This window comes from Harmonia axyridis, chromosome 5 (genome assembly GCF_914767665.1).
Source record: "Harmonia axyridis chromosome 5, icHarAxyr1.1, whole genome shotgun sequence".
Taxonomy (NCBI): Eukaryota; Metazoa; Arthropoda; class Insecta; order Coleoptera; family Coccinellidae; genus Harmonia; species Harmonia axyridis.
This window is the reverse complement of record NC_059505.1, coordinates 13,126,937-13,139,859: the sequence shown is the minus strand read 5'-3', so window position 1 is coordinate 13,139,859 and position 12,923 is coordinate 13,126,937. Positions and strand designations below refer to the sequence as shown.

Sequence of the window (12,923 nt, the reverse complement as noted above, 5' to 3'; positions counted from 1 at the left end):
AAGTAACAACAGGTTGTCTTTTTGCAAAAATTTCTGTAATTTTAGATTTTTGGCTGAGAATGATTTGAGTCGACTCATTGATAAATAATTTGCAGTTAAAATCAAATCATCGAGTCATTCTGACTAATCTGACTTGAAATTTTCAGTCTTTTCAGTCTAATTAGGACCTCAATATCGCCGCTAAGTTCGTTAATGGGCAAAATCAGTTCCATGTGTAATACATACATGACCTTTTGTTTTCTTAATAATTGAAAAGTATACCTTTTTGACCGAGTTGAAAGTCATATGTCAGTAGCAAAATATCGAAACGAATGCTCATGCAGAATTTCGTTAGAATCTGAACATTGAGACAATTTCGAAATCTTATAAACTACCCACCAGATTTCACATAAGTTTTGTGTGTAGGTACCAATATAAAATGATTCAGATCTATATTTCTATATAGATATGAATAATTTTATATTATTCAAAATTATTATATTATATTCAAAATTATTCATATCTATATTCCTATATATACAGGGTGTCCCGGGAAGAATGCGACAAACAAATACCATTAATTAGGGTCATCATGGAGGACCTGTATCTATCAAGAGGTTTCAATCGCCTGAGTGCCTTCGTTTGGGATATACAGGGTGATGTTCATCTTATGAGTGAAATTTCACTGTTGAATAACTCTTTAACTGATCGACCGAATGATTTCAAATTTTGAAGTTTTGTCACCCTTTCCTATCGCCTTCCTTCAATATTAATGAATTCGAGTAAATCAGATCCGGACTAGGAAAATTTCAGACTTTTCCTATTTTCGTGAATATTGGATCACCCTGTACGCGATCATTATGATTTTTTTCCGTTTTTGGAACCACAAAGAATCAATTCATTATAAAAATTCTAAATCTCTGCTCGGCACGGTCATACAGGATGATCAATAAACATTCCCTTATGAGTGGAATTTTTTTAGTTCAATAACTCTTCCAGTAATCCACCTAATAATTTAAATTTTTCATGTTTTGTCGCCCTTTACTATCGCCTTTCTTCAATATTTCTGGAATCGAGTAAATCAGATCCGGACTAGGAAAATTCAAAACCTTTTCTATTTTCTTGAATATTGAATCACCCTGTCTGTATGTTGATATCATGATTCTTTTTTGTTTTCGTAACCACAAAGGATTAATTCATAATAAAATTTTAAATCTCTGCTTGGCGCCATCATTCAGGGTGATCAATAAACATTTCTCCATGAAAGAAATTTCATACTTCAAGATATCTTGAATTTATCGGTAGAATTATTTCGAAAATTGAAGTTGAAGTTCACGAATGTCTCACCTAAATTTTCCTCAAATTATTTAAGAGAACTGGATAAAGCAAACAGCAAATAAATTGAAAATATTTCATCTTGAAAACAGTGAATCAAAAATAAAATATTTTCAGTTCAGCAGATAGTGTTCAAAATGATATTCCTCCATTTTAATACATTTTTGAGCACGTTGATATGATATAGTTGTTTCACAGATTTCGCTATATTATTCGGTTGAATCGGTTGTACTTCTTTCATGAGGGAATGTTTATTGGTCACCCTGTATGACGGTGGCAAACTGAGTTCTAGAATGTTGATTATGAATTAATTCGTTGTGGTTACGAAAACGAAAAAAATTATGATATTGACGCACAGAGTGATCCAATATTCACGAAAATAGAAAAAGTCTAAAATTTTGTTATTCCGGATCTAATTTATTCGATTTCAGAAATATTGAAGGAATGCGATAGAAAAGGGCGACAAAACTTCAAAAATTGAAATTATTCGGAGGATTTGTTGAAGAGTTATTGAACTAAAAATATTTCACTCATAAGGGAATGTTTATTGGTCACCCTGTATGACCGTGCAAAGTAGAGATTTAGAATTTTTATAATGAATTGATTGTTTGTGGTTCCGAAAACAAAAAAAAATCATAATGTTCACGTACAGGGTGATCCAATATTCACGAAAATAGGAAAAGTCTGAAATTTTCCTAGTCCGGATCTGATTTACTCGAATTCAGAAATATTGAAGGAAGGCGATAGGGAAGGGTGACAAAACTTCAAAATTTGAAATTATTCGGTCTATTAGTTAAAGAGTTATTGAACTGTAAAATTTCACTCATAAGATGAACATCACCCTGTATATCCCCAACGGAGGCACTCAGGCAATTGAAACATATTGATACGGGTTCTCCATGATGACTTTAATTTATGGTATTCGTTTGTCGCATTATTCCCGGGACACCCTGTATATGAATAATTTTATATTGGTACCTATATATGGTACATATGTATATATGATATGGACTCGTGCAAGGCCGGCGTTAGGGGTGGAGCAGTGAAGCGACCGTTTCAGGCACCTCTATTTGAGGGGCGCCAATTCAACCCAATTTGCTGGTCGCCTTTTCATATTTCATCCTTGATTCTTTAAAACAACATGAGGTTGTTCCGCTCCGCTGTGTTCGTCCAAATTACCTGCAATGAAAATCTCTGAATCGCCTCCACCAAAGCACCTGTATAAAAAATAAAAGATGGAAGTCCAAGCAATATAAACTGAATTCCCTATTATCCTCGATGAAAGTGGGATAAAACCATTATGTATTTCAAGACGAAGAAAACCACTACCTTCGCTTTCGAATTAATTGGAAGCCGATGCTTACACATTCAACCTATGGAAAATTCCTACGATTTTGCATTCCAAACCAAACTAGTAACTGTTAAATGCCAAATATTTTTTAGCGGAACATATGATTCACTAAAATTTGATTTTTTTACGCACTATTGCAAGATTCTTCATCGGAAGAAGAAAGTTTTGTTATGTCATTGGAGCAGGTGCTATTTTTCTGGGGGGAAGTCATATTGTTATTGATGCTTTTTCAGCAGAGGCGCCGAAAAATTATTTGCTTCAGGCGCCAAAATTACACGGGTCGGACCTGGACTTGTGATACATCGTTCGAAAGGTTGATTCAGAAATGTTATCATTTTCATGTTTATTGCAGAAATTAGAATAGAGAAAATAAAATTATATGATCAGCAAAATTTGGTACAATATTAAAAACTAAAATTAAATACAAAATGTAGCAAATAATTATAATGAACATCTACTTCATTAACATTCATATTTTCCTTGCTACTTTTTGTATTAATATACATAGGTCTTATCATCATTCATCATTTTTGTATTACATTTCAGTTTTAGATATTGTAGTATTGTACCAAATTTTATTTTTATTTCTATTCCGATTTTTAAAATAAACATGAAAATGATAACATTTCTGAATAGAGAATGACGCGAACTTTCAAACGATGTATCACAAGCCTAGAAAAGTTGGAAGTCTTACCTGTCTTTCGAAGCATAGTTGAAGCATACTATAAGCATAGCATAATAGTCTTTATACTATGGTTGAAAGTAGGGTTCGCACTCTCACGAAGAAGAATGACTATTTTGAATTTGAAGTGTTTCGGGATTTTCAATAAATTTGTACCGCAACCATAATAATGAATTTATTCCATTGGGCTTTTCCACACAGTATATTCCGTGTTAATACCTACATCTATTATATAAATACAAAATGAAAAGCCAGTTTATAGAGGTGACTACTGATTGTTCATTATGGGTTATGGCTTTAACATATTTGATACGAGCAAAAGAGATTTCTACACCATTTGATTTAATATAGATGTGGATAATAATTGTAGTGAGGAGGGCGCTTTGGAAAGCACGGTGATCGAACTAAATTCATATCTCGTTATGACAGAATTAGATGGAATTTATTGCCACTGATTTATTTTTCCTCAGATTAATTTGTTTTTTGTGGTATAACTAAACTTTTTCAATTGAAAATATGGTTTTATCTGATTTTGCATTCAATTCGATTTTTAGTCGATCGTAATTTTTTTCTCATTGCAAATTCAATGCAGGCATGACTGGTTTATTCTGGCTCGGCCTTTCAGTAGTCATTATTCAGTGGAAAGTGATGTATATTGTTTTGAAAATTAGATTGAATTAAACTAAATAAATTAGAATTTCAACTAAAAACCTTCGAAAAAAATTGTAATCATAAGATTTCGAAATCAAATAGAGAATATCAATCTACCAACTAAATTAAAATCCAACAATATTTTTTTCTAAAATTAACAGAAATGTTTCAATTGAATTTAGAAGGAATACTCAATGATTTTACCATTGATCCTGTGGTGGTATCCTAATTCATTATTAATGGATAATGTTAAAAATCGGTATTGACTTTTCACTTGTCAATTTTATCAATTCGAATTAATGAATGGGCGGTTAAATTTTCACGTTTCGGTTTTGACACAAACTTTTCAACGATTCGTTACGCTAAAAATCGGCACCCCTTCCTTCTCCACATCATAGTGACTCATCGATTGATAAGATAATTTCGGAAACCTTTTCCAAATTTGAAAAATGGATCGTTATCACGTTTCATTTAAATGTCGATAACACAATAGATTTCTGTCAAGGGATTGTCCATTAATCATGTGAGGCTTGAAAGGGGGGGGAGGGGTTTGATAAAAATCACGAAAATATCACAAGGGGGAGGGGGGGTGTAGTAAGATATCACGTGTATTTATTTTTTCGTCAAACGCGCGATTTTTAAACAAATATTAAGCGGCACGGCGCGGCGTGTAGTGACCTTGACTACATTAAATATATTCATGTACTAGTACAATACATGTTTTTCCTATGATTACACTCTTCGTTTATTATTATTGTTATGGCAATCAAAAAAAACTTGCAACCTGGTGTAGACATTTTTATTATGGTCCTTAATTTTAGAATAAAATAAGATTATAGTTTATACCTGTATTTAAATTAAGATAATATTCAGAAAATTTTAAGATTCGTTGTAGGTATTAAAAATACACGCGATGTTGAGAAGGGGGAGGGGGGGTGGTCTTAATCCTCACTACGTATCACCAATGGGGGAGGGGGGGTTAAAAAAATGCTAAAAAAAGATCACGTGATTAATGGACAAGCCCCAAGTATTAATGAATCCATATAGGAAGGTACTGGTTTTTCTATATAGGATTGGAGGTACCATATAATTTTACACTTTTAGGTTTAGGTACATCATATAACACGTGCAGGGTGAATTGTCCTCCTTCTCCCTCGAGAACTTTTTTCTGGTAGACCACTGTAAGTTTGAAAATATGGAAAAAAATCTTCTTCCTCTTCTTCTTCTCCTTTTACGTTAGGACTAAGGTCCTGAGTTTGCATAAATGGTTTTCCAGGCGGAGTTGAGATGATGAAGACCAGCTTTCATACCATCTCATGGGTGGTCGTCCAGGGGGTCTAGAAGTATTGTGCTTATTTTCTTTTGATATCTTAGCCAACCTGTAATCTGGTATTCTATCCACATGGCCTCTCCATTTTCTTCTTCGGTTTCTTGACCATCTTACCACGTCCTGAATCTCACACATTTCCCTTATTTCCTCGCTTCTGTTCCGGTCAAATAGCGTATGACCTGTTATTGACCTCAGTGTTCACATTTCAGTTGTCCTTAATAGTCGCTTAGTTACTGTGTTCTAGGCTCTGGTTTCTATTGCATAAATCATAATCGGTCTGACGGACGTCTTATGAATTCTGACTTTGCTCCTTGTACTTATGTGTTTATTACGCCAAACATTATCTCTTAGGTAGCCTGATATTAATGATGCCTTTGTTGTTTGGGCTTTGACTTCCTCTTTCAAATTCCTGTTGATTGTAATATTCGCCCCTAGATATTTAAATGACATCACTTGTTCTACACTCAAAAAGCGAGTTTACATCTCCGTGGTTCTCTAGCTGCAGTTAGTGATTTCGTTTTTTTCAGGGATATTTCCATGTTCAGCGCTTTTGCTGAAGTTATCTTCGTCTTCTGAGATGATTACTGCGTCGTCGGCATGGGATATTATTTTGATCTCTTTATCTCCCATTCGTTAGCCTCTTCCGGCTTGCTTTACATCGTTGATGATTTCATCATTCAACATCATTCACGAGTTTGGTTGACGTTTTCAACTTATTGGTATGTTATCTCCAATAAAACTTTCCGATTTCATAATTTTTTTTACATTACTTTTTCTAGCAAAAAAATATTGAAGACAATCAAATTTTCCAAACAAAAATCATTAAGCTTTGGCTTTGGCATTTATGAATAAAATAATGTTTTACTATAATTTTTTCGTAATACGCTCGAACTGAAGCACAATGATTTACAACGATTTGAAACACAAAAAATCATCACCAAAAATGTTATACCTACTTAATAAAAGGAAAAATAAAAAAAAACACGAAAAAATTAATTATAATGGCCTCGCGCCTATCATTAGTATTTTATCTACTCTGACAAATTGAAAATTTGTAATCATTAGTCTTTTTGAATCATAACGGCCTCGCACCTATCATTAGTATTTCTATCTACTCTGACAAATTGAAAATTTGTAATCATTAATCTTTTTAAATCATTTAACCAAGTCTCTGACAATGCAAGTATGTCAAACTCATTCTTCATCAAAAAATAACTTGAGTTCATTTAACTACTTGGAAATCTCGACTAACAATTTATAATTTGGAATAACTTGATCAATTTTATCTCTTTATTGCTTCAGAAGAGGCTGAAGCAATAAAGAGATAAAATTGATCAAGTTTGACTACACACCCGATATCCTTATTTCTATTCCAAATTGAGTTCATTTAACTTAGGAACTAAAGATTTTACATTCAAATGCCCCAACAAAAGCATACCCCAATAAATCCGCCAGTGCGCAATTGAAGTGCAAAAAAAAAGATAAATCCAGCGAATCATTAAACAAAATTACATAAATAATTACACACCAAAAATTAATATTGTTTGCCACCTCCCTTATTTCTAGAGGAGTACTTCTCAGTCGCTTTCACTGTCCATAATATAAATATACCCTATACTTTTCCAAAAACCTGTAAGATATTTCAGAAGTTGTCAAAATATAATTGTTATGGACATATACATTTCCATGTAGCATGTAGCATAGCAATCAACCATTTGAACAATTGCGATTTCTATCAAATTTCGTTTCAATTTATCACTACAGGAAGAATAAAAATAATTGTGGGAATTGTAATAATTTGCAAAAACAATATCCTACATATATTATTATAAACAATCGAAGAAGAGTATATTCTGAAACAAGTTGCAGACTGGGCTCCTATTCCAACAAGAACGCGAAATTCATGATTTGTTGGAATTGCCTTCTGCAACAAGTATTAGACGATATTATCCCTATTTCGGTCAAGTTTTATGAAATAATATCAAAATTTGAATTTGATTAGTATCTTTTCGAATTTTGATATAATTTATAATGACGCATTTAATTCTTGAATTATGTCTGACGAAATCGATTTAGCACCACCAGAATTAAGAAAAATTTCGAATAATGTTGCAAATCATTTCACTATATCCAAATTATATAATTTTGACAATTGACGTGTGTTGAAATGGGATCGCATCGGAAGTCAGTGTAGAAAACCACAGAACGAAAAATATAACTGGAAACATTGCTGTAATGAGTTCATTATAGCACTGTTCTTAGTACTGTAATGAAGTCATTACGTTACTAAAATAGAGAAAATACTATATGTTCAATTCGGCAGCAAAGTAGATTGACTGCCTTGGCAGAATTCCTATGAACTATCAGCCGCGGCAGTCAATCTACTACTTTGGCTGCCTAGTAAAGTAAATAACTATTTATATTGTCAAATAGCTCATTCAGTAAAGAATAAAATTTGACTCAAGATATGAATCAATTCTAATAATCTGTTTTTCCAACAGGAACCCCTTTCTGGTGTTTACTCGACGTAGTCCCCATCAAGAATGAAAAGAGAGAAGTCGTCCTCTTTCTCGCTTCGCACAAGGATATCACGAACACAAAAATGGCAGAAATGTCCGATTCCGAGCTTTATGACAGCGGTAAGAGCAGTAAATGGCACTCCGTTTCATTTTTCCCGCTGTAGATTAGTTGCATGGCTTGCTGCGATGGATTTTCCGAGGTAATACAGATTCTTCCACGGCTTACGTGCTATTCTGAATGGCGGGATGGCAGTGTTCGTATGTTAGACGTCAATTTGGCTGAAACCATATACGATTACGTTTTATTGAATGTGAAAAATCTGCTAATGAAGTGTAGCACATTTCTGAGCTCCGTCGAAGTGAAATGGAATGCTTTATATAGTTGTATCTTTAATGTCTTATGCTGTGAATGCTGCAATAAGTTTTTTTGTTATGAAAAAGTTACTTGAGTGAGTGAGTTACTTGATACATTCATGTATCCAGGCCAGGAGGCATATTCTGATGTAACGCTTAGATATCCAGTAGACTTATGCCTAATATCGCTTCATATGTGACGTGCACTATAGCTCTCAATCGGATATCTAGACTGTTTCATATCGAGCATTTTTGCTGCAACATCTCAACTTCCGTGTGAATGTTTCATTTATACTTGTTGCTGAAATGGATATAATAATGATAATAACTATAGTAATAAACTAATAATTGGGTACTGAGCAAAAAGGGCCATTCAACTAAAACCAACCCTTTGGTCATGTACAGGGTGGGCAAATAAGCGAGGTAAGCGGCTATATCTCAGGATCTACTCATCGAAGAGACTTGTGGTAAAAACTTTTACCACTAAAAGGTACAAGAAAACACACTGGAAATTCTTTTGAAGTTCATACCTCTAACGCTAGGGGGCGTAATAGCTATCGTCGAGAAGAAAAATGAATTTTACTCGACAATGTTCTCTATCTTTTTGAATTGTCACTTTCGAATTTACGACATCAAATAAGGGTAGGGGAGAGGGAGAAATCTTACTGATTGAAATACCTGTAACTTCAGTTTGGCTCAACGTTTTTGAGCAAATTAGATCTCGTCTGAGAGATAATATCTTGTTGATTGAGGACAAAATATACTCTTGATAAATTTGTTTTTGCTGCTTTCCATAGGGGTCCATAACTCCAGAACGCCTGAAGCTATCGCTTTGCGACCTTTTGTTTTTTCATACAAATTTGATGGGATTTCTGTTTCTGTCAGAACTTGAAGACAAAATTTAGTTTTTCGCCGTGCATCAGTTTATGGAAAACTAATCAAAATTTTGTGCTGAAAATTTGCATGTTGTGGTTTGAGACAATGATCTTTCTCCCTAAAATATTTTCAGACCTCTACAACTTCCGGTTGTACCGGAAAAAGACTACTACTTCCTTATTTCAAAAAGCACACCCAGGATATTACTGTATCATTGGATAGCTTTTTTGATGAAAATTTCAGCAATATGCCATACCTTGGTTAAAAACTCAACGTTTCATGGGATTCTTATCAAAACAATGGTGTCAACTGGGACCAAATTTTTTTGAATATTTCTGCAGAAAGAGTATGTTTTCGGAAAAAAACGTACCGTAGAGCGGTGTGACTTAGCACCACTTTTTCTAGTTTTCTTGGTGTAACTTTTTCGTTTTTTTGTGAGATAAGTCCTGTGCAAAATATGTTTAATTTGAACATTTTAGTTGTCGACTGGTGTGGTTAGAATCAGATGAAAAGGTGCACACTTCTTTTTTTTTAGTGACCCGCAAATCGGTGCGACTTTGCCACTACCTTGAAAATGCGTTTTTGGGCAATTTAATGAAGTGCAGGCAGTATATGTTAGTGCACTAGTGCCTCCGGGTTTGTCCATATATCTTTTGTTAATTTTATTTCAAAGAGTTATTCTGGGAATGTTGTACACTTCGGAAGCTGTCTGTATTGAAATGTTTTCTTTTCGAATTGCATTGATTGCTCGGATTAGTGTTTTTTCCGTATAATTAGATACTATATTCCCTTGCCCCCATTTTTTTTATCGACGACCCATAATTGTGCCTCAAAATAAAACAGGTGAAACAAATTTGGTATGTGGCAATGTCTCCCGCCAAAGGGCCTCAATAAAAAATTTCCCGAAATGTCGAAATCCTCTCAACCAAATGTTTTCAGTTTTTTTTTAACGTGACATTTAATGAATTTTAAGTAAGCTGCTAAATTTATTTCGATGTACCGTTCGCCATATTTTCTGCACAACACCTAGTATTTCGCATATATACCCTCGTTAAAAAATTACCCGCTCACATAACATACAGAAGCACACCATTCAAAGTACGCCAGACGACTGCGACGGTTGTAACATGGGTAATAATAATAATAATAATAATAATAACAAGCTTTATTTCAAGTAAAGTAGAGATGTGATACATAACTTCTTGAAATGAAATAGCGTCAAAAAAAAATATTTCAAACATCTACTGATTAGAGGTCCTGTTCCAGCTCCCCACATCATACATCAAAAACTCTTCCACCGTGTATGGTTCGATTTGTATTAAAAGCTTGAAAATTTGCTTTTTAAATCTTTTGAGGGTGGTTGTTTCTTCTGTGTAATCTATAATTTTATTGTAATATCTAATACAACTATATTCTGGTCCCTTTTCCGTTAATGTAAGTCTATGTTGTGGATATTTCAACTTTGTTGTCCTTGTGTTATAGCTTGTTGTAGTTTTACTCTGAAAGTAGTTTTTATTTTTGAATACAAATATAAGGCACTCTTGTATGTGAACTGCAATTGCAGTTAGCAGGCAATTTTTCCGAAATATTCCTCTGCATGATTCCCTACTTTTCATTCGCATAATTGTTCTAACAGCTCTCTTCTGCATCTTCAGAACACGATCCATAGTGTTTCCACTTCCATAAAAAACAATTCCATACCTTAGTTTAGATTCGAATGTAGCCTGATAGATTATCTTAATGGATGATAAGTCTAAATATCTTCTTAAAACACCCAGTGAGTAGCAGATGGAAGCTAGCTTGGTGCATAGCGATGATATATGTTCGCTCCAGTTTAAATTTTCATCTATTGTGAGACCCAGGAAGCGTCCAGAATTTTGCAGTACGACGTTATTGTTATTGAGTTTGATCTGTGATGGTGTTACAAAACCAGAATGAGCAGTCTTCAGAAGAATGGCACATGTTTTTTCTACGTTCATACATAGTCTGTTGACTTGGAACCATTGCATCGTTTGTTCTAAAGTGCTTTGGACAATATTTGAAATTTCGGGGAAACTGGATGCACTCAGCGTTAAGTTGAAATCATCGGCATAGTTTATCATATGATGTTCAACTTTGTTGTATAAGTCATTGATGAAGATGATAAAGAGTATAGGACCAAGGATACTCCCTTGTGGAACACCAAGTTGTATGCATGCTTCTTCAGATATAGTTCTTGTGCCATTTACATCGATAGCGACCCTTTGCTTACGATTAGATAGGTAAGATCTAAACCATTCTTTTTCTGTATCTCTTATTCCATAGTATTCCATTTTTGTCAATAAATAATCGTGGGTTAAAGTGTCGAAGGCCTTAGATAGATCCAGCAATAGGGCAATCACTACTTTGGAGTCTTCCAAGCCATTAAGTACATTTTGAATGAATTCGAATGCGGCTGTAGTTGTTGATTTCCCCTTCACATATCCGTGTTGTGATGATTTCAGGATTTTCTCCTGCATGAGAAAAGTCACTAGTTGTTCACAGATGGCCAACTCTAAAATTTTTGAGAAGGTAGGAAGTATGCTGATAGGTCTATAGCTTTCGGGTTTATTCTCTTCACCTTTTTTATATATTGGCTTTATGAGGGCTTGCTTCAAAAGTTCCGGAAAAACACCATATTTCATTGAATTATTAATGAGATAGGTTAGTGGAGTTGCTATCTCTTCCATACAGAATTTTACAGTTTTCATTGGAATATCATCTATTCCTGAACTGTTTTTATTCTTGAGCCTTCCTATTAATTTCAATGTTTCTTCCTTTGTTATTGGGTGGAAATTAAATTTATTATCATTTCTTTCGAGGTCATGTTGAAATGGTATATTTTTTTGGTGACTTATTTTCTCTTCAGCTGCTGTTGCAAAATGCAGATTGAATTTTTGTGCCATTTCAGTGGGATTTGCAGGAATCTCTTTACTAGAATTATTCTTAATTGTTGCAACTGTTCTCCAAAGGGTTTTCATTTTGTTGTCAGAGTTTAGAATATGCTGTTTAAATTTATTGCTTTTCTCTTTTCTCAACAATTCGTCATATTCTTTTTTAACTTCCTTGTAAGATTTCATGAAAGCATGATTAAAAGTCTTACAAACATGTAATAAGTCGAGTCTGGTCTTACAGTTTATTATTTCCTCACTTCTTGGTTTTGGAGTTTTTTTCGTAGCAACTTTCATCTTTCTCATTGGACATGCCTGGTCTAGTTTGTTTTTAAATAAATTTGTGAAGGTATTCCATTGTTCCTCTACCAACTCATCTGGAATGTTGTATAAAACATTCCAATCCAAGAGCTTCAGACTTTCTGCTAAATTTTGCAAGTGGTTTGATGTTACAATTCTTTTATATTGGTATTTCTGACTTTGGTGTATCTGCTCCTTTATTGTTATCATCTGGGCTGTATCATGATCTGAAATATTTGTTTTTATTAATTCTGCTGTAAAGTTTTGTTGGTTGATGAGAATATTGTCTATGCAAGATTTACTGTATAAGGTTGATCTTGTTGGCTCGTTGATGCTAGCTTTTATTCCGTATGAATCAAGTAAATCAAGGAACTGGATTGTACTTTTATTGGATTTATCAAGGAGGTTAATATTGAAATCGCCTGCAATAATTACTGTTTTGTTTTCCCAGCATATCATCTGAAGAAGCTCTTCAAATTTTTTCAGGAATTTTTTTGTTTCCCCTGGGGTAGTATACAGTGATATTAAAGTGATAATTTTTGTACCTATCTTCATGTCAACTGAGGCAATTTCCATTATCTTCTCAATTGAAAGTTTAAATATGTCTTTTCTTTCTTGATATTTGATACCTTTTTTT

The 12,923-nt window shown here is 33.8% G+C and overlaps 1 protein-coding gene across 4 annotated transcripts in view; it reads left to right on the top strand.

Annotated features, from left to right (window-relative positions):
• Positions 1-12,923, top strand: part of LOC123679769 (potassium voltage-gated channel subfamily H member 8) — a 444,333-nt gene that overhangs the window by 96,415 nt on the left and 334,995 nt on the right. For all 4 annotated transcript variants that reach the window (XM_045617253.1, XM_045617252.1, XM_045617255.1 and 1 more), the window contains one exon: positions 7,830-7,967. In XM_045617253.1, coding sequence (XP_045473209.1) covers positions 7,830-7,967 — 138 coding nt within the window. The remainder of the gene's footprint in view (positions 1-7,829; positions 7,968-12,923) is intronic.